Raw genomic sequence first — 27946 nt, 5'->3', positions numbered from 1 at the left:
GGCTGAGGAGCCAGGGCAGGGCAGCCCCAGAGGGAGTGGAGCCCCAGAGAGCGGGACATGGTCCCTGCATGGCAGCACCCCGGGTACCAGTCCTCTCTATGTCCCCGCTACTCCTGGCCACCCTGCCGCAGCCCCTGGGCGGCTTGGGCTGGTTTGCCCAGCCCTAGCTGTGGCACTGGGGAGCGGCCACCCTGCAGCACCTGCAGGCAGCTCTGTGCACCTCTGTGCACTGCGTTGCTCCCCAACATGAACCACAGCAGTCCCAGGGTGCCTCCTGCACAGGACTTGCTGCTGCTGCCAGGTCTGGATCTAGGCTTTTGCCACCCCAAGTGGGGGAAAAAAGAAAAAAGAAAAAGGCTGGCTGGAAAGCTGCCCTTGAAAATGTGCCACCCAAGCATGTGCTTGGTTTGCTAGTGCCTAGAGCCGGCCCTGACTTCAGCAGCCCCATGCCACCTAGACAGCAGCAGACTGGATAAAAACACAAAAGAATCCATCACAAGATAACTTTAGGGTATTTATTTTCAAATAATCAAAGTAAGTTTAGGGCATGAATAAATTTTCAAAACTGAATTATTACATTGAAAATGTTCATAGTGCATCACGTTTAAAACAAAAAGTAGTCCTAGCAATGCCATGCAATGTGCCTCCCCTCATACTCTGCTCAGCTAGCTCTTCAGGAAATGAGGTTCAATTGCTAATTTCAATGAATTAGACCAATCAGTCACTATTTGTACACAGCATTCCAGAAGGTGGTGGACAGAGAACCCAGAGGAACTGTGATGAATTTCCTGGATAAACTTTATTTTCTTTGTACTCTAAACCTCACATGACAACAAAAATAACCCCCTTTCAATTGATTTATGGCTGAGAAGAAAGGTTTCCCAATAAAGCTTCACTAAATTTCATGTTATGGGCCATTAAGTGCCAGCATCTTTAATACAGTTAAGTTAATTTGTGATGATTCAGTAAAGGAATACAACCCCTTCTCTGTTTTTTTTACAAAAATACATTTGTTACGTCCTTAGAACCAAGAACATGAACAGCCCAGCAGTACATTAAAATCAACAGTGGACACTGACAGTACATTGCCTGCAAATAATATTTCTAAAGAAAAATAAACTAAAAAAAGGATATTGTAGAAGAGATTTCTAGCTACAGGAAGCTAGCATTTGAGGTTGGGGACCGTGTTTTCTTAATTGATGTGAGAACAAGAAAGGAAGGGTCATGTCTTGATTACTGATTATATGTAGCTAGAAAGTTAAAAATCATGTGAATTAATGCTGGCAGAAGTTCAAAGACTATTTTATAATCTTGTGTGAGTTAATTTAAATATATTGCTTAATTAATTCTATCATTTTTTCACCTATTAATTGTCAAAGTTGTAGTGCAGGAGGTGGGTGTATGTGCCCTGCCTGCCGGAGAGAACCAGTCAAGACAATAAAGAGAGTGAGAGAGCAGCTGCACATGTGTAGTTGTGATGTTTATGACACATGTACACTGTAACTGAACAACCCAGTCTGATAGGTTTTAATAATTATTTTGATAAGAGAAATATTTTGGATTTCCTGAAATGACACAGTTGAAATACAAATGATGCTATGTAGAGAAGTTAAACCTCAATATAGATTTGAGGGAAGAATAAAAATAAATGTAAATAATTCCATTTCTAAAAATATGTTTAGAGGCTTGTTTCTGAAATACTGTTGAAATGTAAATGAAAATATTCTTGTTTAAAATAAAACAGTTTCTAATTTAGTATAATCTTTTTGTTCATATTTTGCATTGAGATTTCACAGGGGTAGAATATTCTGACAGGATTGAATGATCCCCGTCCGTCACCATCTGCTACCCCTGGGCAGGGGACGGGGAAAGGTGACGGCAGCAAAACGCACCAGCTGTCTGGCAGGATTTCTTACCAGCATCACCCTGTGCCAGGGGTGGAGCAAACACAGAGGGAGGGGGTGGCGTGGGGAGGGGGAAGCTGTCTGGGCTCCTTCCAGCAATTGTTCCCATTCACCCAGCCTGGCTTGTGGTCACCAGGTGTCCGGGTTTCTACTCCAACTGAAAAGGGAAACTGGCAGCCTCTGGGCAGCATCAAAAAATCCAGTTCCCTGCAGTAACTGGCCCCCACCACCAGGGGGCGGGAAGAACAGCGGGGATGGGAGGGGCCAGTCTGTGCCGCGGGGTCACTGTCAGGGACCGAGATTCCCTCCGGCCTGAGCTGGGACCGGGCAGATGATCAGCGGAGCCGCGTTTTTACCCCCAGTGTTGGCACCAGGATAGAAATAAGGGTGGAGCTTCCCGGAGAAGGTGCCAGTGAAAGTGAAGAGATGGGACCTGTCAGTCACATTGTAAAACGAGACCTCGCCCGCCTCATAGTCCAGGAAAATCCCCACCCGGCTGGGCCTGACGCTCACGGGGAGGGGGGTCCAGGGGCAGGTGCAGGCCTCGTATTCCCCATCCTCCAGCCCCACGACCCAGAATCCATCCTCAGGTGTGTGTGTGACCCACTCCTTCCTGCTCACAGATTCCCTACAAACCCCCAGCTCCCACTCAGTCTTGTCTCCCACCTCCACCTCCCAGTAACACCTCCTGCCCGCAAACCCCTCAGCACCCAGGACAATGAGATAAGTATCAAATCTCTCAGGGTTGTCGGGCAGATCCTGTTCTGTGTCTGAGTCTCTCACACGTTTCCGATCCTCAGACAGGACAAGCCAGGGATGAGCCGTGTCTGGATCCAGAGTCACGTCCACTGGGGAGAGAGTCACAGAGTCAGGGCCGGGGGCAGGGGCTGGTCACTGGGATCAAAGGGAAATTAACCTGCGTCCCCGTTAATCACTGTGCAGGGTGGGGGAGGGGTTGTTGCCTGAGGGGAATCAGGGTCCGTCTACCTGTGAGGAAATGGGAGATGCTGGGGCAGGGGTGGGAGGGTGTCAGTGGGGAGGAGGGGAGGGCAGCAGAGGGATGGGGAGAGAGAGCTTGATGCTGGGAGAGGAAAGGGGAGGGGCCGGTTATGGGGCAGCGGGGAGGGGCAGAGGAGGGCAGGCACAAGGGCAATGGGGGCAAGAGGAGCCGGCACCAGGAGGGCAGGGAGGGTGAAGGGGGCAGATTCAAAGGGGTTGCAGGGGTGAGGGGTGGAGCAAGGGAGGCAAGAGAAGCAGTGGGCATCAGGAGGACGGGAGGGGAAGGGAAGAGCAGGTTCCAGGGGTGAGGGGAGGGGTGGGCGCCAGTGCAGAAGAAGGGGACAGACCCCAGGGGCACAGAGAAGCAAGGGAAGGGCGGGCACCAGGGGCACAGAGGTGTGAAGGAATGGGGGGAGCTCCAGTGGAGTGGGGAGGAGAAGTGGGGCAGGTACTGGGAAGGCAGAGGGGGGTAGAAGGAGAGGCTGGCACCAGGGGAAAAGGAGGGGGAGGGAGAAGGTGCTGGTGACAAGGGGAGGAAGCGGGTGTGGGGTAGGGCAGGTGACAGAGGGATATGGGGGGAAAGGTGTGGGGCAGACCCCAGGGGGAAACAGGGGACTGAGAGAAGGGGCTGTCATCAAGGGGGAGGGGGCATGATGGTAGGGGTGGGTATTGGTGGGGTGGGGTGCGGGGTGAGGAAGGGCTAGTCCCCCGGAGGGAGGCTGGGGCTGAGCAGAGGGGCAGATGTAAGGAGGGGAGACAGGAGCGGGGTGGGCTCCAGGGTGCAGAGTGGGGGAAGGGAACAGGTGCACACCGGGGTAGAAAGTGGGGTGTGGAGAAGGGTGGGCCTTAGGGGGGCACAGGGGTGTGGAGATGTGGGCACCAGGGGACAGAGGGAGGATGAGGGGAGGGGTGGGACCCGGAGGCGAGGAGAGGGTGTGGGGAGGGGTGAGCACCAGGGGGGCAGAGATGGGGGAAAGGAAGGTCTGAAACTAGGGGGCCCAAAGTGGGTCAAGGGAAGGGGTTTGCACCAGGCAGGCAGAGGGAGCAAGGGAAGGGGCAGGCACTATGGAGGCAGATGGGGGCAAAGGTAGAGATGGGGGGCAGAGGAGTGAACAAAGGGGCTGGTACCAGGGCACTAGAGGGGGGTGAGGGGTGCAGGTGCCAGAGGGCAGAGAAGGATGAAGGGGGCAGGCCTGCATCTCTGTTGCTTTGGGGCCGTGTGTGGTTGGTTTGTTACTAAGAGCAGGTCGGTGCTGTCCCCACATACACTGGCCAGGCAGCCCTGCCCCAGGGGTGGAGCTAGGAGTCTCCATGCCGGCTGGCCCCATGGGCACCACCTTCCAGCCAGACAAACTCCACAGCCGGCCCCTTCCCTCGCCTGGCCCAGCCCCTCCCCCAGGCCATGGGAAGTGGATCTGGGCTTGGCTCCTGGGTGGGGGCAGGACAGTGGGGGGTGCTTGGAGGTGTAACTGGGTAATGCGGGCAACAGGGGCCATTACTAATGAGGCTTGGGCAGTGGGGAGGGTGGGGGCATTTCCCCACTTCCTGCCCCCTCCATCTGGGAGAAGCTGCACCCAGGGCCAGTCCCAGCTCACACCTGCCCAGTGCACCTGCACTAGGGGTTTGCACGGGGGCACTGACATGGCTGAGGCACTGCTGTGCCAGGGGTCGTAACTCCTCCCCTCACTGGGATCAGGGGCGGCTCTAGACACCAGCGTGCCAAGCAGGCGCGTGGGGCGGCCGTTTCCCGGGGGGGCGGCATTTGGCTCCGGTGGAGCTCCCGCCGGCATGCCTGCGGCAGGTCGACCGGAGCCCAGGACGAGCAGACCTGCCGCAGGCATGACTGCGGCGGGTCCCGTCTTCCCGCGGCTCCGGTTGAGCTCCCGCAGGCATGACTGCGGCAGGTCCGCTCGTCCCGGGCTCCGGTCGACCTGCCGCAGGCATGACTGCGGCGGGTCCCGTCTTCCCGCGGCTCCGGTTGAGCTCCCGCAGGCCTGACTGCGGCAGGTCCGCTCGTCCCGGGCTCCGGTTGACCTGCCGCAGGCATGCCGGCAGGAGCTCAACCGGAGCCACGGGAAGAGGGGACCTGCCGCGGGACCGGGGAAGGGCGGCGCAGCGCTCCACGCTGCTTGGGGCAGCCTACTTTCTAGAGCCGCCCCTGACTGGGGTTATGGGTCAATAATTACAGGGTCACTGGGGCAGGGGAGCTGGACTCTGGGCTCCCAGTTGGAGCCCGACCCACTGGGCTGCAGAATCATTCTCACTCCCACGCTCTGGCCAAGGGCCCATGGCAGTGTTTAGTCAGGGGGTGTCTTCAGCAGGAGAGATTGAGGGAGCCCCACATCAGACACCCAGAGCCCAGTGGTTCCAGCCCTGACCTGAGGGTGGGGGGAGACCCCCATTCCAATTCCTGCCCCACATATCACAGTGGGGGATTGAACCTGGAGCTCCCAGCTGAGGGCCCAGCCACTGGGCTAAAGGCTAGAAGGGAAGTGGTGGCACCTTCTTCTGTTCATTCAAATCATTCACCAAACTCAACATGGATTTGCAAAGTTTCAGTCGATCCAAAATAATATATTGCAGCAAATAAACTATTTGTCCGAAACATTTCACCCAGCTCCACTTCAAACCTGTCTGAACAACTTAGGAGCCCAAACCCCAGTGACTTGCAGTGAGTGACTGTCAACATCCCCAGCAACGCAGAGTTATGGGCTCAGGACATCGGCTGTGAAACACCCCAGAGCTGCTGTTAAATTTGCCCTGGGTAGAAAAATTCCCCACCCCCCACAGCTCCTGATCTCACCCCAAAAACCAGGCTGAAAATGGAGTCTCGGCTGCAGCCTGAACTCTCTGCTCAGAGCGATTTGTCCCCTGGACTCTGTGAGCAGCACAGACCCTCTGCAGCTGCATCTAGGCATCTCCCAGAGTGGATAATGGTCATGGAGCCCGTCTCAGAGCCCCAGGGCTCAGGTGTCTCCATCTAACAACAGCACCAGTCTCATTAACCGGCCTTGGGTCAGACATGCTGGGAACTTTCACACCTAGATTCTGGAGACACTTTGGGTTCGTCTACACAACCCGCGGCAGCAAGTCTCAGAGCCAGGAGAACAGACTGAGGTTTGTGGGGCTCCTGCTATGGCGCTAAAAAGAGCCGTACAGACCTTCTGGCTCAGGGTGTAAGTGGGGGCTTCAAACCCAGGCTCCAGCCCCAGACACAACATCTGCACAGCTGTGTTTAATGCTGTAGCACAAACCCCACAAGCTGACGTCTGTCCCCCAGGCTCTGAGACTCACCCAGGAGGGCTGACAGAGCAGCACGACACAGACACCTTCCCCGCCGGAGGAACATTCACTCTCCCAAGCTGGTGTCTGGAGGGCCAGCAACAGCCAAGGGTGTTCCAGCTCCCATTGCTGGAAGTGCCCAGGCACCCACAGCGATGCACTGGGGAGGGCCAGTGACTGGAAAGCATCACCCTAACCCACCGCAGACAGGGCTGGTCCAATGCTGTGCACTTACTGTGGGCAGGACGGGCACATAAGATGGTGCTGCCTCCAGGAGCAAGGACAGGGAGACTAGTCTGGTTTCCCAGAACACTCAGGGAACAGGGGAGTCTCAGGTTATTAAATACAAATAAATGTACCCCATGTACCATGGGGAGGTCAGGCCCAGGACTCTGGGAACCCCATTTTGGACTGGGAAGAGTGACCCCCCCAGGGTTAATTTGTTTTGACTGCAGGGAAAAGGGACACATAAAAAGATGCTGCTTTACAAGAACTTTGGATTTGGGGCAGAGATGCTGTTGCTATGGGGCAGTGAGAGTTTCTAATACTGGGTAAAATGGGTTGCTAAGAAAGCAGGCCCTGGGGTAAAACCTTCAGAGGGAGAGGCCAGCCATGGGTTTCAGACGTCCCTCTGCTTACCAGGGATACCTTAGCCTCCCTCCCAGATTCAAAGCTTGGGAACTGGGGGCATTTGAGTAGCTTCCCCCAACAACCTGAAAGGACTCCCTTGGAAAATGATCCAACCAGCAGCTCTAGGGGACAGCCGGCTCTCTGGGCCAGGGGAGCTGAGGCAGAAGCTAAATGTGATTCAGCATTTCTGGTGGTCCGAAGAGAAGGGTGTGACAATAGCTCTGAGAGGGCTATTGAACAGCTCTGTAATTTGTAGGCCCGGGTGCAGGTTTTCTTACTGAAACTTGCCAAGCAACAGGAGCAAACCCAGTGACCAGAGGACAGGCAGAAGGAGCTACTCACAGAGCAGGAGAGAAGCCACCAAGTTGAGGCTATGGAGAGCAAACAGGTCAAGGCACCAAAAAAGAAACAGGGCTTTCGGCAAAAGAAATTCTGCCCTAGCTCCCAAGAAGCCCAGCCATTGGAGATAAAGCTCTAGCACCTGCTTAAGTGAAAGACTGATGAGATTATTCAAATACAGGATAAACTCACAGCTGCTCAATGTACCAAGCACCAGGCACCACCCCACAGGGAGGAAGCAGCAGTTGAAATCGCCAGTATCCCTGGTCAAGGAGCCCTGGCCCTAGAGAAGAAGCAGCACCTGGAGACCAGAATAGTTCAGCCATTGGAGGTGCAAAGCAACAGGGAGCTGGGAAACAACAGTCTCTAGGCAGCCAAGGTAGGAAATGAGCCATGCAGAGGAAAGTTACCCAGGAGCCAAAACTGAAAGGGCTTGAACAAGCCCTAGGCCTTGCGAAGGAGGGGCCCAGAAAGAGCTGCAGGATGTGAGTGGTGTGGCTGGGAAACTAGAGCAGGGTTTGCTGGGACACAGGAGCCTGCCACACCGGTTAGAAGGAAGAAATCTGCCAAACTGGAAACTGGGAGTGTCCGCAACTGAGCTGGGAGGTGAGATTCCCAGCTCATGTAAACGTACCTGCACTAACTCTGCTCAGGCTAGCACACTGAAGCTCGCAGCTAATAGAAGCAGTGTAGTCCGGCTAGGAAGGGCAGCTTGGGCCAGCTGCCTGAGTACGTACCAAGGGGGCTGGGCGGGTTTCTACTCAGGCAGTAGCTGAAGCTGCCACCTGTGCTAGCCTGGCCACATGACTATTAGGTGCTAGCTCAGCTACGTCTACATAAGCTGGGAATCACACCTCTTAGATCAAATTTAGACATTTCCTAACAGAGGAGAAGAAACAGCTCCTGGAATAAGTTACAGAGCTGAACAGACTAAAGCTGAGGGTGAGGGCAAGGGCAGAGGTGCAGGCTGAGGCTCTGGTGTGTGCGATAAGAGAGAGCCCAGCAATAAATCACCCGGAGGCTGCATTTACACAGGGGAGTGCAGTGATGCTGCAGGTGTCCTGGGAGACTTTTTAGGGGAACAAGTGGATCACGCACTGAAGGGCTGGATGCCAACAGGCACAGATACAGAGGTGCTGGCTACAAAGGAAGCTGCACTAATGGCCATGTCCTCTACAGCAACCCAACAAACCCACCCACTAATGGACTGGGAAAAGCTAGAAGAAAATGTTGCTGCAGCTGAGGGGAGCAGGGCAAAAGGCCTTGCACAGCTGAGCACCCTCCAGGCCCAAAGGCTGAGGCCCTGCTGGAGCTAGAGGAGATGCGCTGGCAAGGGACTGGATCTCAGCCCAAGCCATCCAGCGGGAGCAGGAGCACTGGAAGAAGACTGTCTCAGCACTGGAAGGTGACCGGGGAACAGCAATGTTTGTTGCTGCAGAAGGAGCTGACTAATCTCCAGAACTAGCTTAAGATCGAGTGTGGAACGAAGCTCAGCTCTGACATACATAGAAAGCAGGAGAGCCCAAAGGCCTTGTGGAAAGAGATGAAATTATGTTAGAGAGCAGGCGCGGCTTCTCCAGAAAACAGAGCAGCTGGGCAGCAAGCTACACCAGCCAGCTGGAGACAAGAACAGCGCTGTGGTGGGTGCAGAGGTACAGGCCCATCGCGTGGAAGATGGACTGTCTGAAGTGGGGATTCCACCTGCTGGAGGGAAAAGCCACCATAAAAACACATGTTGGGGCTAGTCTACACTTACCTTCCGGGTCAACGCGGTGAGTTCAACTTCTTGGAGTTCGAACTATCGCGTTTGATCTAGACGCGATAGTTCGAACTCCGGAAGCGCCGCGGTCGACTCCGGTACTCCACCACTGCAAACGGTGGCGGTGGAGTCGACGGGGGAGTCGCGGAGTTCGACCCCGCCACGTCTGGACAGGTGAGTAGTTAGAATTAGGGTACTTCGAATTCAGCTACGCTATTCCCGTAGCTGAATTTGCGTACCCTAATTCGAACCCCCTTTTTAGTGTAGACCAGGCCCAAGAGGAAGCTGAAATAGAAAAGGAAGAGACTGGGGACCTCTCCCCGCAGAGACCTGAAAGAGCAACACAAAGCCCAAACCAGAGCTGGGCTACAATGAAGTCCATCCTACGGGAAAAGGGGAGGAGCCGAAAGGCACTTTTCCCAGCTGCTAACGTTACACCCGCCATGTGGACAGAAGAGGATCTGAAATGTGCTCCCAGAGCTCATTTACTGAAGGCTGCAGGAAAAAAAAGCTGTGCTCAGTAATAATAAGAGATGCTAATCAGGAGCTCTCTGAATGAAAGACAAACTTAACTCCAAAGGCACGTGTGTGAGTGTGTCCTGGGAGACAGCTGTTGGAGGGACCTTGTAGCTAAGTGGGGCTGTGTGTAACAGACCTTATTAATGCTAACCTCAGCCATACCTGGCAGAGCCTTAAAGGGCCTTGTGAAGAGCACATCTGGTGTGTATCTGGCTCTGTAGCCAGCCCGTATCTGTTACAGCAACATGACAGCAATGGTGGAAGCCCGGTGCTATTGCCTACTTCTGCTAACTAGGCCATGTTGAAGACTATGGGGGATTTTGCCCATCACATGAGCTACACAGGACTGTGGGGAACACAACTCCTGGTCTCTTCATTTATTCACAATTCAGTGATGAGAATAAAAATATGGCCAAGGGCCTTGTAGGTTTCCTTGTGGCAGAAGGGCAGGAAGTGCCCCCTGGCTGCAGAACATAACCAAGTGTTAGCCATGGTCAAGCCTGCCTTTAGGTAGACTAGGGAAGAGAGGTCATGGGGGTCGACCCTTTTAGGGGAGTCAGGGACCAGCCTACTTGTGACAGGTTCCTGTAAGGGAGAACCAGCCAACCCAGCCCCACCTGGAAGTAATTAAATCCCTAGGTGCCTGATTGGCAGCTAAACAGCTAATGAGCCTGATAAAGAGTTACCAGGGCTCAGCTGAAGGGATCCCAGAAACAGGAAGCTACTGAGGAGAGGGACTCCCAGGAGAGCTCACAGAGCATGGAGCCTGCATCCCTGAGTGAGAACCTGGAGCAACTCAGCACAGGATGCTGCCTCCCACCTGACTCCTGGCCTCCCCATCCCACCTCCTAAGCTGTTCTCTCTTGCCTGTGGCTATCTCTGAGCCTGCTGTCCCTGCCCTCTGGCTGCCCCTGCTCAATGGCTGCATGTCTAGTTGGCAGCTGGTATCAAGCGGAGTGCCCCAGGGGTCGGTCCTGGGGCCTGTTTTGTTCAATAGCTTCATTAATCATCTGGAGGATGGCGTGAATTGCACCCTCAGCATGTTTGCAGATGACACTAACCTGGGAGGAGTGGTTGATATGCTGGAGGGTAGGGATAGGACACAGAGGGACCTAGACAAATTAGAGGATTGGCCCAAAAGAAATCTGATGAGGTACAACAAGGACAAGTGCAGAGTCCTGCACTTCGGATGGAAGAATCCCATTCACTGTTACAGACATGGGACCGAATAGCTAGGAAGCAGTTCTGCAGAAAAGGACCTACGGGTTACAGTGGACGAGAAGCTGGATATGAACCAACAGTGTGCCCCTGTTGCCAAAAAGGCTAAGGGCATTTTGGGCTGTATAAGTAAGCGCATTGCCAGCAGATCGAGGGACGTGATCATTTCCCTCTATTTGTCATTGGTGAGGCCTCATCTGGAGTACTGTGTCCAGTTTTGGGCCCCACATTACAAGAAGGATGAAAAATTGGAAAGAGTTCAGCGGAGGACAACAAAAATAATTAGGGGGCTGGAGCACATGGCTTATGAGGGGGGGCTGAGGGAACTGGGATTGTTTAGTCTGCAGAAGAGAAGAATGAGGGGGGATTTGATAGCTGCTTTCAACTACCTGAAAGGGGGTTCCAAAGAGGATGGATCTAGACTGTTCTCAGTGGTAGTAGTTGACAGAACAAGGAGTAATGGTCTCAAGTTGCAGTGGGGGAGGTTTCGGTTGGATATTAGGAAAAACATTTTCACTAGGAGGGTGGTGAAGCCCTGGAATGGGTTACCTAGGGAGGTGGTGAAATCTCCTTTAGAGGTTTTTAAGGTCAGGCTTGAGAAAGCCCTGGCTGGGATGATTTAGTTGGGGATTGGTCCTGCTTTGAGCAGGGGGTTGGACTAGATGACCTCCTGAGCTCCCTTCCAACCCTGATATTCTATGATTCTGTGCCCTGGGGGGGTACTGAGCCCCCTGATGGCTGGATATTGAACTGACGGTGATCCAGGGCCCAGCACGGAGCCAACAAGGTCACTACAATATTCTGTCAGACCCAGCCAGACAGGCCCAAGGGTGCATTGGGATCCTTGCACTATCTCAGTGTTTGCTGCTGCCCTTGCAGGGCCTTGTCCATACTCAGACCAGGAGCCCTGTAGAACGGCAGCCCCTTGTTCTGTCTCTGCAGGGCCTGGCTCACTTGTGGGCACTATATCAATAATAATGCTCACTGCCCAGCCCCTAAGGGCTGTGTGACAGCGCAGGGCCGTCCCCATTGCACACGGGGACCCTGGGATGCAGGGAACCCTGGTTACTCTGCCCCACACATTCACCCAGTGACTCCCTGGAGCTGCCAGACCCGGGTCCCTGGGGTCAGAGCATGGGCAGTCGAGTGGTCAGTGGCTGGTAGGGTGGGTGGAAGGAAAGGGTTAATCCCAGCACATTGGCACTTTGCTGCCCAGCCCTGGCTGTTCTCTGCCCTCTGGGTGCAGCACAGGGCGTGTGTCTCTGAGCAGGTCCCTGCCCACTCACCTGCCATTTGCCGCAGACACAGAGAACCCAGGTGCTGAGGGAAGGAGCAGCCCCCGCAGCACGACATTGGCCCTGGCACAGGCTAAGCCTGTGAGCGCAGCAGCAGAGGCAGCAGCAAGAAGAGGGGCTCAGGCAGGCAGAGCAGCAGGGTCTCCACCTCCAGGGGAGGGGTCAGCGCTGGGACAACAGGCCGGGCTGGGTCAGGGGCTGGGAGCTCTGGCAGCGAGCGCGGTGCCAGCACCAACAGCCCTGCTGGAGACCCTGGGCCTGGCCAGCCGGGAGCAGCCAGTGAGTCTCTCAGGGCCTGGAACTCTGCCCAGGACAGGGCAGCTGCTGGGGAGGATGGGGGGCAGGAGGCTCCCCAGGGGCTGGAGATTCCCTAGAATGAGGCATCGAGGAGCCGGGCTCAGGATCCCAACAGGCTCAGGGCCAGGGATGTGAAATGGCCCCAAGAGCCCAGCCCTGCCCACGGCCCTGTGGCCATAGACTGCGCTGGGCTGGGGGCAGCAAGGGCGGGGAGGGAAGCAGGGCTGGCAGTGGTAGGGGTCTGAAATAACCCAGAAGGAGCATTTGGCCTTCCTGACTCTAGCCTTGCCCGGCCAGTCTGTCCTGATTGCTGCCAGCAACTCCTCCTCCTCATCATCACTCTGGCCCAGCACATAAAAAACAATGACTCACGTTTTAGGTTCTTTTGCAAAAATTTATATAAATATATGAATGTGCCAGTGGACGTTCTATAGCATCTGTCTACCTTCCAGAGCTGGGGTGTCTGTGACTTTGCTCAATGTGTTCATAAACTATTTGTAAATCTAAAAGAGTTCCTAGAGTGTGAATGTGCAGCTGTGCACAGCGGGGTTCCCAGTTATGTCATGATTTAAATAATACTGGGCCTGATCTTGGGACAAAAACCGGTCAGCCCTAAAAGTGAGAACTACAAATTCGTAAGTAATCAATATAGAATCTCTAGATTGGGCTACAGGCCCCCTCACACCCACTGCCGTCCCCTTCACTGGCTCCACTCCTTGTCCCCACCCCCAGGCTCTGCCCTGCCCACCTGACACCTGACATCTTCTGCTACTCCCCCTCTACCAGCCCCACTCACCCTCCTTCTCCCTTTGTTCCCTTCTCCCACCAGATCCCCCTACACCCTGAACAAACTCCCTGCTGCTGAGCATCATCCAGCCGCCTCCTCCTCCTTCCTGCCTCAGAACCCCCTGCTCTCATCCACTTCCCAGCTCCAACTGCCCCCCACACTCCTGTGCTGCTTTAATTCACACACCCAGGCACTGGGCACTAGCACTGTGCATATGCACAAGAATCATAGAATCATAGAATCTCAGGGTTGGAAGGGACCTCAGGAGGTCATCTAGTCCAAGGTCCATGTCCTATGGTGGCACATGAGACCCAAGCTCTGTGACAGTCCCCTGGCGTTACGGGGCTCTGCTCCCCAAGCCCTCCCCTGCCACTGCCCCTCCCTGGCAAGTCCAGTGTCCTATCTGTTACTGGGATAGTGAACAGATGCTCTTGTGGGTAAAGTGCTGACCCAGGAGTCAGCAGATCTAGGCCCAACTTTGCCACAGCAGGGGGGAGTCAGGGCTTGTGGTCCCTGGGAGGGGACCTAGTGGGAGGCTTCTCCTCTTTCCCGTGGAAGCAGGTGTGAAAGTAACTTACATTTCTTACAGGTGCTGTCCTATGGCAACTGCCCCTTGGGGAGGGAGCTCAGGGCAGGGGGTTGGGGCAGCGCCGCCTAGGACTGTGGGTGCTGGCTCGGGCTGGGGCCTCCCCCCTCTGTCCCTGGTCGTCTGGCACTGGGGCCGGGGGTCACAGGGGTGGTGGTTTGGGCTCCGGTGGGAGGGAGTGGGCAGAAGGGGAGGGATGGGTCGCCCATGCCCAGCACCGCCCAGTGTTACCCTGTTGGCAGCATCCACAGCCCCACCTCCAGCGGGTCAATCTCTTACTGGTGTGCTACACTGGGGCACCCTGGCTCACTTTCACCTCTGTTTGGAAGTAACTTTAAGGACTTGGCTAGATGGGGGGGAAAAGCCCTGAGTAGCTAGTGCAGAACAGCTAGTCAGCACTAGCTGCCTGCTCGGACACTCCGATTCCATGCTAAGAGTGCCCGTGTCTGCTTTGGGTTAATCCCCATTGGAAGATACAAGTGCAGAATATTCCACACTAGCTACTCTGGGCTCTTCCCCATGAATTCACCATGCTGAGAAGCCCTAAATATGGGGACAGGAGGTTTAAATTCCTTGTTCCTCACCCCGGCAACCCTTCTAGAGCCACCAGCTGCCCCTCTGCCCTCCATCCACTCTCTGCCACTGCACCCAGCAGGACTGGATAAGCTCATTGGCTGGATGTTTCTGCCAAAAAATATTCAGTATTGAGATAAACAGTGTATTAACTAGAGGCTATAAAATGGCAACAGCAAGCAGTTAAACAATTTTCTGTTTGCACCAGCTCGCTCCTGCCCCCAGCAGGTACCCTGGGTGTGTGGGGGGGTGTGAATAGCCAACCTCCTCAAAGTTTCATGCAATGATATTTTGCCCCACCTCTTAGGTAGGTATTGTGAGAGCTGTAAGAGGACTGAGCAGCAACCGAGTATCCCAGAGGAATGGGACTGAGAGTGACTGCGGGAGTTAGGGTGACCAGATGTCCCGATTTTATAGGGACAATCCTGATTTTTGGGTCTTTTTCTTATATAGGCTCCTATTACCCCCCATCCCAATTTTTAGCTGTTTGTCCTGCGTCCTGACCGATCTCTGGTCGGGATGCAATTTGTGCCAATATTTTGCATTCAGCTTTTTTTTGCTTGGCCGGCAGGGCTTGGCCTTTTTTTTTGTGCCCTCCTCCCCCGCCCCCGATGTCCCGATATTTTCTTCATCTCATCTGGTCACCCTACCCTAGTGGCAGTATCAGTGTTAGTTACCTGCGTATCCTTGGGCTCTGGGGAGACCTGAAATAATCAGAACCAACAATTTACACAAACGAAATGCAGCCTCAGCAAGTCACAAACTCAGTAAGTCACAGACTCAGCAAGTCACATACTGTGAAAAACAAACAACATGGAACTTACCCAGTTCTGCCAGAGGGTCCATGGGAATGAGAGGGGAGAAGAAGGGGAAAAGAAGATAAATGAATCAATAGGAGAGATTCTCAGTAACAAAAGTGCCCAGTTCTAACCCCACATTACATTGGCTGAAGTGGGAATTTTGCCTGACAAAGGACAGCAGGATTGGGCTCCTAATTGTTAGTTATGACTTCTCCTTTATTGCATCTGATCCTGCAAACCCTCCCCCCAGAAATCAATGGGGCCGCACCTGTGGGGATCACTCATATGAGTCAGGGGGGCAGAATGGGGCCATTGGTGGTAAGGGGCCCAGTTCTTTCCCCTACTCCGGTCACTGTGTGCAGGGATGGCGCAGACTGGCTGGAACCAGGCCCTGGACGTCAGAGAATTCCCCTGCCATAGGGAGAGCCCAGACGGGGTAAAGCAGCATAGCTGGCTCCTGTGTCAACTGCGCCCCCCTCCACCATTCTGGTATAGGGGGTGTGTCAGGGCTGGGAGGGGCTGGGGGGAGCTGTGCTGGGGCAAGGCAGGGCACCTCACCAATTCTCTAGGACCACAGCCAGCTGGAGCGAATTAGAGCAAGCCCTGGGGCAGCCTGAGAACCAGGGAGCCATAATCGGTTCCCTCACTGCCCGCACCCCAAGCAGGTCCTGGCCCAGCAGAGAACCTGGGCCTGCAGCTCAGAGAACTCTTCCTTCATAAGTGTCTCCATCAGCTGGGTGATGCTGGGTGATCCCAAGAGGTGATAGTGCCTGCAACTCCTGCCAGCTTCAGTGGGATCAGACCCATGTGCCTGATCCTACAGCTGCTGTGTGTGGAAGCCAACAGGGCCCAAGCCTGCTCCAAGGAGACCTAGGGGTGCGGGAGAACATTCATGGAGAGCTCACTGGGATGGGCTCCATTGGTATAAAAGAATCATTGTTCTCGTTACAGGGTCTCTCTGGTGTCAGTAAGTGACGTTTGTTTGTTTGCTTTTTAAGGGTGTTTCCAAGGGTTGATGTTGTGAAAAATAAAACTGTTAATATTCATATTTCAATACCAAAAATTTCCCATCCATTATGACTGGGTAATATCTGGATTTCCCCTTGTCGTGTACGTTACCTGTCTCAGTAACACATTAATGTTTTACACTAACATGTCTTTGCACACACAGCTCTGAGTGTTCCTTTTCCAATTTAAAGCATAATCAAAGATAGTACAAATGCCCTCACCTTTCGCTGCCTCGTATTCCGCTGGAAAGTCAAAGACAGTGGGAGTTAATGTTGAGTCTCAAAACTTAATGGGCAACAGTCAAGCTAAAAGCGACGTCTCCCTCACTGGTGATACGAGTGTTTTGGAAGATTTGTCCATAAGGCACTAAGCAGAGCACAGCACAGGAGCCGGCTTCTTATGGGTGAATGGACTGAAGCTGTCCTGCCCCAGCTGTTATATCTACTGCGTTATAAATCTCGGATAGTGGACAAGTAAACCTAGCCCGGAGAGCAGGGCTTCCTGGCTCCATGTCATTACTCATCTCTGGCCATGCCACACTGGTCCCTGTAACCCCCCACCCACCTGCATCTCTTCATCCCCCGTCCTCTGCGCAGACACACATACATTTAAGGCTCACCCCAGGCCATATCTCCATAGCCCAGGGCCAATCTCCTGCCCCGCTGCACATTGTTATTTGCATTCCAGTAGCATCTAGCGGTCGCACTCAGAGCTGGGCCCCCCTGAGCTGGGTCCTGTACATGCACGCTGAAGGTCAAACTCCACAGCACTAGGCCCTGTACACACACACTCAGGGCCAGGCCACACTGCGCTAGGTCCTGTACGCACACACTCAGGGCCGGGCCCCACGGCGCTAGGTCCTGAGCGCACACACTCAGGGCTAGGTGCTGTACACACATTCATGGGTGGGCCCCACTACTAGGTTCTGTACACACACACAAATACATACACACACACACACACACACACACTCAGGGCCGGGCTTCTCTGAGCTAGGTCCTGTACACACACACAGAGTGCCAGGACCTGTGGTGCTAGGTCCTGTACACACACTCAGGGCCTGGCTGACCACGTGTCCAGCCAGGAGCTATTCCAGGGGCCACAGCACAGCTGGGTTTGGAGGAGGGATTGAAGAGAGAAGGGGGCAGCTTTACTAATACTGAGGAGATGTTTTTGTGTATACGGAGAGGGAGGGGGAGAATACACAGAGGTGTTTAAGGGAGAAGCAGACAGATGGGTGACCCAGAGTGCGGGTGACCAGACACCCCAATATGATCAGGACCGTCCCAATAATAGGAGCTTTGTCTTATAAATGTAACTATACACCCTACCACAAAAAAAAAAAAAAAAAAAAGAAGTGTCCAGATTTTTCACACTTACTATCTGGTCACCCTACCCAGTACCCAGGCTGCCAGGAGAAAAATAAATAAAAACCCCAGTGGCACTACAGCTCCCCCTGGAAGTGATGCTGATGTGGCCCTGCGCGCCCACCCCTAGAACCGGCCATCACTGGCAGGGGGAAGGTGGCTCCAATCGCTCAGACAGGGTGGGACTAAATGTTGAGTTGAGGGGCCTAAAGGCAAAGACAAGGAGCTTGTGCTGGAGCGGTGCTGGAGGGTCCTCAGTGGAACTAAGTGGTGGAGGTGGCAGGAGAGACGAGCCTGAGGGCTGAGCCTAGCAGCCAGGCTTTGGGTGCAGCTGAGGGGACAAAGTGACTGGTGTCAAGGCTGGGCAGGAGGAGATCACAGCAGTGGAGAACATAAGAACATAAGAAAGGCCGTACCGGGTCAGACCAAAGGTCCATCTAGCCCAGTATCTGTCTACCGACAGTGGCCAATGCCTGGTGCCCCTGAGGGAGTGAACCTAACAGGCAATGATCAAGTGATCTTCCTCCTGCCATCCATCTCCACCCTCTGGCGAACAGAGGCTAGGGACACCATTCTTACCCATCCTGGCTAATAGCCATTTGTGGACTTAGCCACCATGAATTTATCCAGTCCTCTTTTAAACATTGTTATAGTCCTAGCCTTCACAACCTCCTCAGGTAAGGAGTTCCACAAGTTGACTGTGCGCTGCGTGAAGAAGAACTTCCTTTTATTTGTCTTAAACCTGCTGCCTATTAATTTCATTTGGTGACCCCTAGTTCTTGTATTATGGGAATAAGTAAATAACTTTTCCTTATCCACTTTCTCAACATCACTCATGATTTTATATACCTCTATCATGTCCCCCCTTAGTCTTCTCTTTTCCAAGCTGAAGAGTCCTAGCCTCTTTAATCTTTCCTCGTATGGGACCCTCTCTAAACCCCTAATCATTTTAGTTGCCCTTTTCTGAACCTTTTCTAGTGCTAGAATATCTTTTTTGAGGTGAGGAGACCACATCTGTACACAGTATTCGAGATGTGGGCGTACCATGGATTTATATAAGGGCAATAATATATTCTCAGTCTTATTCTCTATCCCCTTTTTAATGATTCCTAACATCCTGTTTGTTTTTTTGACCGCCTCTGCACACTGCGTGGACATCTTTAGAGAATTATCCACGATGACGCCAAGATCCTTTTCCTGACTCGTTGTAGCTAAATTAGCCCCCATCATGTTGTTTATATAGTTGGGGTTATTTCTTCCAATGTGCATTACTTTACATTTATCCACATTAAATTTCATTTGCCATTTTGTTGCCCAATCACTTAGTTTTGTGAGATCTTTTTGAAGTTCTTCACAATCTGCTTTGGTCTTAACTATCTTGAGTAGTTTAGTATCATCTGCAAACTTGGCCACCTCACTGTTTACCCCTTTCTCCAGATCATTTATGAATAAATTGAATAGGATTGGTCCTAGGACTGACCCTTGGGGAACACCACTAGTTACCCCTCTCCATTCTGAGAATTTATCATTAATTCCTACCCTTTGTTCCCTGTCCTTTAACCAGTTCTCAATCCATGAAAGGACCTTCCCTTTTATCCCATGACAGCTTAATTTACGTAAGAGCCTTTGGTGAGGGACCTTGTCAAAGGCTTTCTGGAAATCTAAGTACACTATGTCCACCAGATCCCCCTTGTCCACGTGTTTGTTGACCCCTTCAAAGAACTCTAATAGATTAGTAAGACACGATTTCCCTTTACAGAAACCATGTTGACTATTGCTCAAGAGTTTGTTTTTCTATGTGTCTGACAATTTTATTCTTTACTATTGTTTCAACTAATTTGCCCGGTACTGACGTTAGACTTACCGGTCTGTAATTGCCGGGATCACTCCTAGAGCCCTTTTTAAATATTGGCGTTACATTAGCTAACTTCCAGTCATTGGGTACCGAAGCCGATTTAAAGGACAGGTTACAAACCTTAGTTAATAGTTCCGCAACTTCAAATTTGAGTTCTTTCAGAACTCTTGGGTGAATGCTATCTGGTCCCGGTGACTTGTTAATGTTGAGTTTATCAATTAATTCCAAAACCTCCTCTAGTGACACTTCAATCTGTGACAGTTCCTCAGATTTGTCACCTACAAAAGCCAGCTCAGGTTTGGGAATCTCCCTAACATCCTCAGCCGTGAAGACTGAAGCAAAGAATCCATTTAGTTTCTCTGCAATGACTATCATCTTTAAGCGCTCCTTTTGTATTTTGATCATCAAGGGGCCCCACTGGTTGTTTTGCAGGCTTCCTGCTTCTGATGTACTTAAAAAACATTTTGTTATTACCTTTGGAGTTTTTGGCTAGCCGTTCTTCAAACTCCTCTTTGGCTTTTCTTATTACACTCTTCCACTTAAGTTGGCAGAGTTTGTGCTCCTTTCTATTTGCCTCACTAGGATTTTACTTCCACTTTTTAAAGGAAGTCTTTTTATCTCTCACTGCTTCTTTTACATGGTTGTTAAGCCACGGTGGCTCTTTTTTAGTTCTTTTACTATTTTTCTTAATTTGGGGTATACATTGAAGTTGGGCCTCTATTATGGTGTCTTTAAAAAGGGCCCACGCAACTTGCAGGGATTTCACTTTAGTCACTGTACCTTTTAACTTTTGTCTAACTAACCCCCTCATTTTTGTATAGTTCCCCCTTTTGAAATTAAATGCCACAGTGTTGGGCAGTTGAGATGTTCTTCCCACCACAGGGATGTTGAATGCTATTGTATTATGGTCACTATTTCCAAGCGGTCCTGCTATAGTTACCTCTTGGACCAGCTCCTGCGCTCCACTCAGGATTAAATCTAGAGTTGCCTCTCCCCTTGTGGGTTCCCATACCAGCTGCTCCATGAAGCAGTCATTTAAAGTATTGAGAAATTTTATCTCTGCATTTCGTCCTGAAGTGAAATGTTCCCAGTCAATATGGGGATAATTGAAATCCCCCACTATTATTGGGTTCTTAATTTTGATAGCCTCTCTAATTTCCCTTAGCATTTCATCATCGCTATTACTGTCCTTGTCAGGTGGTCGATAATAGATCCCTAATGTTATATTTTTACTAGAGCATGAAATTTCTATCCATAGAGACTCTATGGAACATGTGGATTCGCTTAAGATTTTTACTTCATTTGAATCTACACTTTCTTTCACATATAGTGCCACTCCTCCCCCTGCACGGCCTGTTCTGTCCTTCCAATATATTTTGTACCCCGGAATGATTGTGTCCCATTGATTGCTCTCAGTCCACCAGGTTTCTGTGATGCCTATTATATCTATATCCTCCTTTATCACAAGGCACTCTAGTTCACCCATCTTATTATTTAGACTTCTGGCATTTGTGTACAAGCACTTTAAAAACTTGTCCCTGTTTATTAGCCTGCCTTTTTCTGATGTGCCAGATTCTTTTTTATGTGACTGTTTATCATCTGATCCGGCCCTTACATTATACTTTTCAGTCCTCTGCTCCTGACTATAACCTGGAGATTCTATATCATCAGACTCTCCCCTAAGAGAAGTCTGTGTCCGATCCACACGCTCCTCTGCAGCAGTCGGCTTTCCCCCATCTCCTAGTTTAAAAACTGCTCTACAATCTTTTTAATGTTTAGTGCCAGCAGTCTGGTTCCACTTTGGTTTAGGTGGAGCCCATTTCTCCTGTATAGGCTCCTCCCATCCCAGATTTTTCCCCAGTTCCTAATGAACGTGAACCCCTCCTCTCTACACCATCGTCTCATCCACGCATTGAGACTCTGAAGCTCTGCCTGCCTACCTGGCCCTGCGCGTGGAACTGGGAGCATTTCTGAAAATGCCACCATAGAGGTCCTGGATTTCAGTCTCTTCCCTAGCAGCCTAAATTTGGCTTCCAGAACATCTCTTCTACCCTTCCCTATGTCATTGTTACCTACATGTACCATGACCACCGGCTCCTCCCCAGCACTACACATAAGTCTATCTAGATGCCTCGAGAGAACCGCAACCTTTGCACCAGGCAGGCAAGTCACCATACGGTTCTCCCGGTCATCACAAACCCAGCTATCTACATTTCTAATAATCAAATCTCCCATTACTAACACCTGCCTTTTCCTAGAAACTGGAGTTCCCTCCCCCGGAGAGGCAACCTCAGTGCGAGAGGCAACCCCAGCACCATCTGGAAGGAGGGTCCCAACTACGGGAAGGTTTCCCTCTGCTCCCATTGACTGCTCTACTTCCCTGGGCCCTTCTTCCTCCTCAACAGCACAGGAGCTGTCTAAGCGGAGGTGGGATAATTCTACAGTGTCCCGGAAAGCCTCATCAACATATCTCTCTGCCTCTCTCAGCTCCTCCAGTTCTGCCACCCTGGCCTCCAAAGCCCGTACATGGTCTCTGAGGGACAGGAGCTCCTTGCACCGACTGCACACATACGCCACCCGTCCACAGGGCAGGTAATCATACATGCAACAGTCAATGCAATAAACTGGATAGCCCCCACTCTGCTGCTGGGCTTCTGCCTGCATTGTTTCCTAGTTAGTGGAAGGGTGGTTTACAGGAAGGGGTTTTGGAATGTGGTTTGGTTTATAGGTTTTAGGGGGGGCCGCGGGGAAGGGGTTACGGCCGGTGAGGGGCTCCCACTCCCTTCCTGCTCCCCTTCTAAACTCCCTGTTAGCAGCCCCTGTTCGCAAAAAAGGTGTGAGACGATGGGGGAAACGAGAGCCTGGGATATCAGGACAGACACAAGAGGCTGTATCTGTGACGTGTTATACACACAGGAGCAGGGAGACTGGGGTGAGGTCAGGACATGGGGCCTAGAGAGAGGCTGAGTTAGAGACTATGTCTAGATTGATTGGGCTGATAGAGATGTTGTTGGGGTGGCCAACACTGTATTTCAAAAATACAGGACAGTTTTTTTCTCCCCCTACAACCCCTGACCTGGACCTACTTCATGGAGCGATTCTCCCAGCCAGTGCAAGAGAAATACCCCCCAACCTGTCCCATAAGGAGCCACCTCGAGCAGGGCTCAGATCCCAGGCCTCCCACTCTGCTCTGGGCTCCCTGTAGCCAGCTCGGGCCTCACACCCCAGCTCAGGGCTACAATCTCTGGCCCACAGAAGGGGCAGAGATCCTGGTACCTAGCTCAGGGCAGCCCAATGTGAGGGATGGGAGGCAGGGAGGGAGGGAGAGCTGTCACAGCCCCCTGCCTCGGGGAGGGCTTGTGGTGTTATTCCAAAGAGATGAAGAAACTAGGATGTGGGGTGGGCTGTGAGGTGCCGGAAGAGCTTTGAGCTTAAGTTGCCCGCTGGCCATCGACGAGGAGATGTCAGACAGGCTGAGATGTGGGATGGGAGGCCCAGGAACAGTCTTTAGCAGAGCAAGAGTTTGATAGAGGTGGTATCTGATGCTGCGAGTGTCCGTAAGAACCACTAGGGACAAGCACTGAGCTTTAGGGATGTGCTGTGAAAGAGGGAGACAGGAAGAGACCCACCCAACAGAACAGACACAGAGTGATGAGAGGCAGGAGGAGAACTGGGAGAGGAGGGAGCTGTGAAAGGCGAGGATTTAATGGAGATAGGAGTGGGCAGGCCGCGACAGCAATTCCAGGCCCCAGGGCAGAACAGTCATGGGGCCCCCACGCACACACTAGCTGTGCCCACGCAGACATGCTCCACCTGACATTTGGGCAGTGCTGCCGGCGGCGCTGCTGGGCGCGCTCTTCCAGCATGGTCAGGGCTGCCACATGCCCAGCTGGTAGCATTGCCAATTGTCTAATGACACAAACACAAAGATCCTTGCCATGCCTCCTGCTCCGTCCCTTCTCTGAGGCCCTGTACCCTGCTCACTCCATCCCCCTCCCTCTGTCACTCACTCTCCCCCACCCTCACTCACTTTCACCAGGCAGGGGAAGAGGGTTGGGGTCTGGGAGGAGGGGTGGGATGCAGGCTATGGGAGGCTGTTTGGATGCAGGAGGGAGTGCGGGGTGCTGGCTCTGGGCTGGGGCAAGGGGGTTGGGTGCAGGGAGTCAGGGGGTCAGTGGTTTCCTCGGACAGCTCCCAAAAGTGACTGGCACACTCTTCTGGCAGCAGCTGCTAGGCGCAGGTACTGGGGGTACTGCGGGGGCAGCAGCCTCGATGGGGAGCTCAGAGCTCGGGCAGGGTTTCAGGGAGAGGGGCAGGGGGCAGAGGGATGGTTCACGCACTGCCCAGGAAGAAGGTTCTTCTCCTCCCCATCTCTCACCTCAGTTCTGGGTGTCCTCTGTGTATGTCTACTAGATTAGGCCCCATGGGTGACATAGATGCTCCTCCCCCCAGTTTATGTATCTCTGGGGACAGAGGTGGGAGATAGGTGCCCAAATGTCTAGAATGATGCAGCAGTGCATTCTTCATGCCCAGAGGCAAAAACTTAGCCAGTGTGAGAACTTACACAGAGATTTATGTCCTGAGTGATTTAGGTGCCTACAGGGGTAGGTGTCAGGAGGGTTGTGGATCACAATGCCTAAAACGGGGATTTTGGCTGGAGTTTCGGTGCCTAAGGCTCTTTGTAGATTGGGACCATAATCTGATTCTGAGATAAAAGCTGAGGGAGGTTGTGGAATTTCCATCATGAGAGCAGGTTAGATGAACACCCGACAGAGATGGTCTAGATAATGCTTAGTCCTGCCATCAGTGCAGGAGACTGGCCTGGTTGACCTCTCAAGGTCCCTTCCAGTCCTACGAGTCTATGATTAGTGGGGTTTAAGGTGGAGAGGATGTACTTGTAATTTAAGGGTAAAGCACGGGATCCCCAAACCAAGTGTAATAAACTCAGGAAATACAGAACTAAGGTTCAATTTAAAAGAAATCCAAACATGCCATGGTGTAGAAATGCAGCTAAGACACCTAAGCAACCTTAACTCTGCCCTGTAGTAACTTTATGAAGGGAAAATTAAAAACAAACAAACCCTAGCATGCCTTTAAAAATCAGTTTCATTTAATATAGACCCTCCCACACACTGCTCTGCATTGACCAGACCTGTGCGGTTATTGTGCGGAGCTGCTGCAGGCTGGAGTTGAGGTTGTGGTCACTGAGGGTGAAATCCTGCCCCCTCCCACATTACAAGGGTATAGAAGGGCCAGAACACAGGGGTTTCCTAGGTGCAGGATCTTGTTAAATACTGGACAAGTCTCTGTGGGTTTGTCTACACTAAAAAAAAAAAAAAGCCCTGTGGCTACACTGCTTGATTGAGCGCTGCAGCGTGAGCTCCAGTCAGCTGACCCAGACTCAGACTTGTGGACATGGGAGGTTTTTTGCACTGTACACGTACCCACAGTCTCCAGCAATGAGACTGACCGAGCTGGGCTGGTGTGTTCAGGCTCCTGGGCTCAAGGTGCCATTTCTGTAATTCCCATGGGGTTCATTAGATCAAATGATCTCTTCCCCTTCAGAGCCTCTTTGTGTCAGCGTGAGCTCAAGTGTTGAGATGGAGATGTTCCCCATCACTCATTCAAACAGGCTGTAACTCCACCTGCTAAAATTGGTCTAAAAGTGTTAAACTGTTACTCCACTAGCATTAAATGGGACTTTCAATTGAGTCAAGTTGGCTCGACTGAGCTAACTTAACTGACATGAAGTGAAATGTTCAACCCATCCCGTTTGCCCCAAACACTGACCTTTCTGTCTCTCCATCTCAGATCGTAGAGTCTCTAGGGGGAGAAAAGGGAAAGAGGTAAGATTCCCCCCGTCATGTTTATAATGGTAACCCACTGCTAACATAACTGGTCCAGACACTGACCTTTCTGTCTCTCCATCTCAGATTGCAGAGCTTCTAGAGAGAGAAAAGGGAGAGACATGAGATTCTCCCCGTCGTGTTTATAACGGTAACCCCACAGCTAACATAATTGTTCTGGACACTGACCTTTCTGCAACTCCATCTCAGATTGCAGAGCCTCTAGAGGGAGAAAAGAGTTAGAGGTGAGGCCTGGTCTACACTACGCATTTATACCGAATTTAGCAGCGTTAAACCGAATTAACCCTGCACCCGTCCACACAACGAAGCCCTTTATTTCGATATAAAGGGCTCTTAATATTGATATCTGTACTCCTCCTCGATGAGGGGAGTAGCGCTGAAATTGGTATTGCCATTTCAGATTAGGATTAGTGAGGCCACAATTTGACGGTATTGGCCTCCGGGAGCTATCCCACAGTGCACCATTGTGACTGCTCTGGACAGCAATCTGGAATCGGATGCACTGGCCAGGTAGACAGGAAAAGCCCTGCAAACTTTTGAATTTCATTTTCCTGTTTGCCCAGCGTGGAGAGCTCATCAGCACAGGTGACCACGCAGAGCTTATCAGCACAGGTAACTATGCAGTCTGAGAATCGAAAAAGAGCTCCAGCATGGACCGCACAGGAGGTACTGGATCTGATCGCTGTATGGGGAGAGGATTCCGTGCTAACAGAACTCTCTTCCAAAAGACGAAATGACAAAACATTTGAAAAAATTTCCAAGGCCATGATGCAGAGAGGCCACAGCAGGGACTCAGTGCAGTGCAGAGTGAAAGTTAAGGAGCTCAGACAAGCCTACCAGAAAACCAAAGAAGCAAACGGAAGGTCCGGGGCAGGGCTTCTATGCTGCTTCTATGCTGAGCTGCATGCAATTCTAGGGGGGGTCCGCCACCAGTACCCCACCCCTGTCTGTGGATTCCGAGGTGGGGGTAATCTTAGCCATGCCTGAGGATTCTGCGGATGGGGAAGATGAGGAAGAGGAGGATGAGCTTGCAGAGAGCATACAGCACTCCGTTCTCCCCAACAGCCAGGAGCTTTTTCTCACCCTGACAGATAACACAGCGAGATAAAGAACAGATGTTGCTTGAATGCCAGCAAACACCAGAGGAATTTAATTAAGGGGACAGAGATGGTTGGGCTGTTTGCCTGTGGCTTAAAAGAAATCCTTCTCTGCAGTTGGCCAAGCAGCGGGAGGAGGGCGGGAGGGTGATTGGCACTGAGCTTTTTTGCGTTTGGCTAGCTGGGATCTTCCCTGCCACCAGCCACACGGTGTGGGGGAGGGTGGCTAGCTGCGATCTTCCATGATACCAGCCATGCAGTGCGGGGAGGGGTAAAGCGATCATCCCAGAGAATTGGATGGGGGCGGTTCTGGTGCTGCACGTTAACAGGAAAGAAGCAGCACTCAACGGGATTTGCTTGCTATTTGGGAAAGGAGGGCGCTGGATATATGAAGGCTGCAGAAGCCGAAAGACAATGGCTTATCATGGCCGCATGCAAGCCGAATTCTGCTGCCCGGACCTGCGTCTGTGATCTCTAACACCAAAGCCACAGGCACTCAATATTAAGATGCAAAATGCGACCTTGTACTGAGATCACATGTGCTATGTAATGTGAATAGTGTTGTTCACCATGAAAGAGTATAACCATTGTTCTGTAAAATGTATCTTTTTAAATACTTCTCTCCCTTTTTTCCCTCCCTCCTGCAGCTGCAAATTTTTCAAGTCTCCCTCCTCCGTCCCGAAGGCTATCTCAGATAAGGCGGCAGAAAAAAAAGACGCAAGATGAAATGTTCTCGGAAATTATGGAAGTGACCCGCAATGAAAGAGCTCATCTGAATGAGTGGAGGGACGTGCTATCAAAGTACAGGAAAGATGCCAGTTAACGTGAGGAGAGGAGAGACGAGATGAGAGGTGGTGGCAGGAAGATCAGAGGAGGCATGATGCAACGCTGGGGCTGCTGCGTGATCAAACTGACATGCTCTGGCGTCTGGTGGAGCTTCAGGAACGGCAGCAGGATCATAGAGTGCCGCTGCAGCCCTTGTATAACCATTGTCCCCCCTCACCATGTTCCTTATCCTCCTCACCCATCAGACGACTAAGAACACGTGGGGGGAGGCTCCGTGCACCTGCCCACTTCACCCCAGTGGACAGCCCAACCAAAAGGCTCTCATTATTTTGAAATTCTTTTAGTGGCCTTTTCCTTCCCTCCTAACCCTCTCCCAAACCCTACCCGGGCTACCTTATCAGTTCTCTCCCTCTTTTTGTAATTAATTAATAAAGAACACATGATTTTTAAACTAGAGTGACTTTACTTCCTTTGGAAGCAAGCGGTAGTCGAAGGGGGAGGGTGGGTGGCTTACAGGGAATGAGTCAATCAAGGAGGGAGGGGTTTCATCAAGGAGAAACAAACACAACAGTAACATCATACCCTGGCCAGTGATGAAGCTCGTTTTCAAAGCTTCTCTGATGCGCATCGCTTCCTGGTGTGCTCTTCTAATCGCCCTGGTGTCTGGCTGCGCGTAATCAGTGGCCAGGTGATTTGCCTCAGCCTCCCACCCCACCATAAAGGTCTCCCCCTTACTCTCACAGAGATTGTGGAGCACACAGCAAGCAGCAATAACAATGGGGACATTGGTTTGGCTGAGGTCTGAGCGAGTCAGTAATGTGTGCAAGCGTGCCTTTAAATGGTCAAATGAACATTCTACCATCATTCTGCACTTGCTCAGCCTGTAGTTGAACAACTCCTGACTACTGTCCAGGCTGCCTATGTATGGCTTCATGAGACATGGCATCAAGGGGTAGGCTGGGTCCCCCAGGATAACTA

At 52.0% G+C, this 27946-nt stretch overlaps 1 protein-coding gene across 1 annotated transcript in view; it reads right to left on the bottom strand.

Moving 5' to 3' along the window:
- Positions 1 to 2172: 2172 nt before the first annotated feature.
- LOC120394622 (butyrophilin subfamily 1 member A1-like) overlaps positions 2173 to 27946 on the bottom strand; it is a 62329-nt gene continuing 36555 nt past the window's right edge. The window contains exons 7-11 of the mRNA XM_039518860.1: positions 25131 to 25163; positions 16218 to 16238; positions 15013 to 15018; positions 14866 to 14892; positions 2173 to 2752 (exon numbers count right to left, since the gene is read on the bottom strand). Of these exons, the coding sequence (XP_039374794.1) occupies positions 2193 to 2752; positions 14866 to 14892; positions 15013 to 15018; positions 16218 to 16238; positions 25131 to 25163 (647 nt within the window). The 3' untranslated portion in view covers positions 2173 to 2192. The remainder of the gene's footprint in view (positions 2753 to 14865; positions 14893 to 15012; positions 15019 to 16217; positions 16239 to 25130; positions 25164 to 27946) is intronic.

This window comes from Mauremys reevesii, unplaced genomic scaffold (assembly GCF_016161935.1).
Source record: "Mauremys reevesii isolate NIE-2019 unplaced genomic scaffold, ASM1616193v1 Contig7, whole genome shotgun sequence".
Lineage (NCBI taxonomy): Eukaryota > Metazoa > Chordata > Testudines > Geoemydidae > Mauremys > Mauremys reevesii.
Note: the sequence above shows the minus strand (reverse complement) of the source record. Positions and strands in the feature narration are given on the sequence as shown.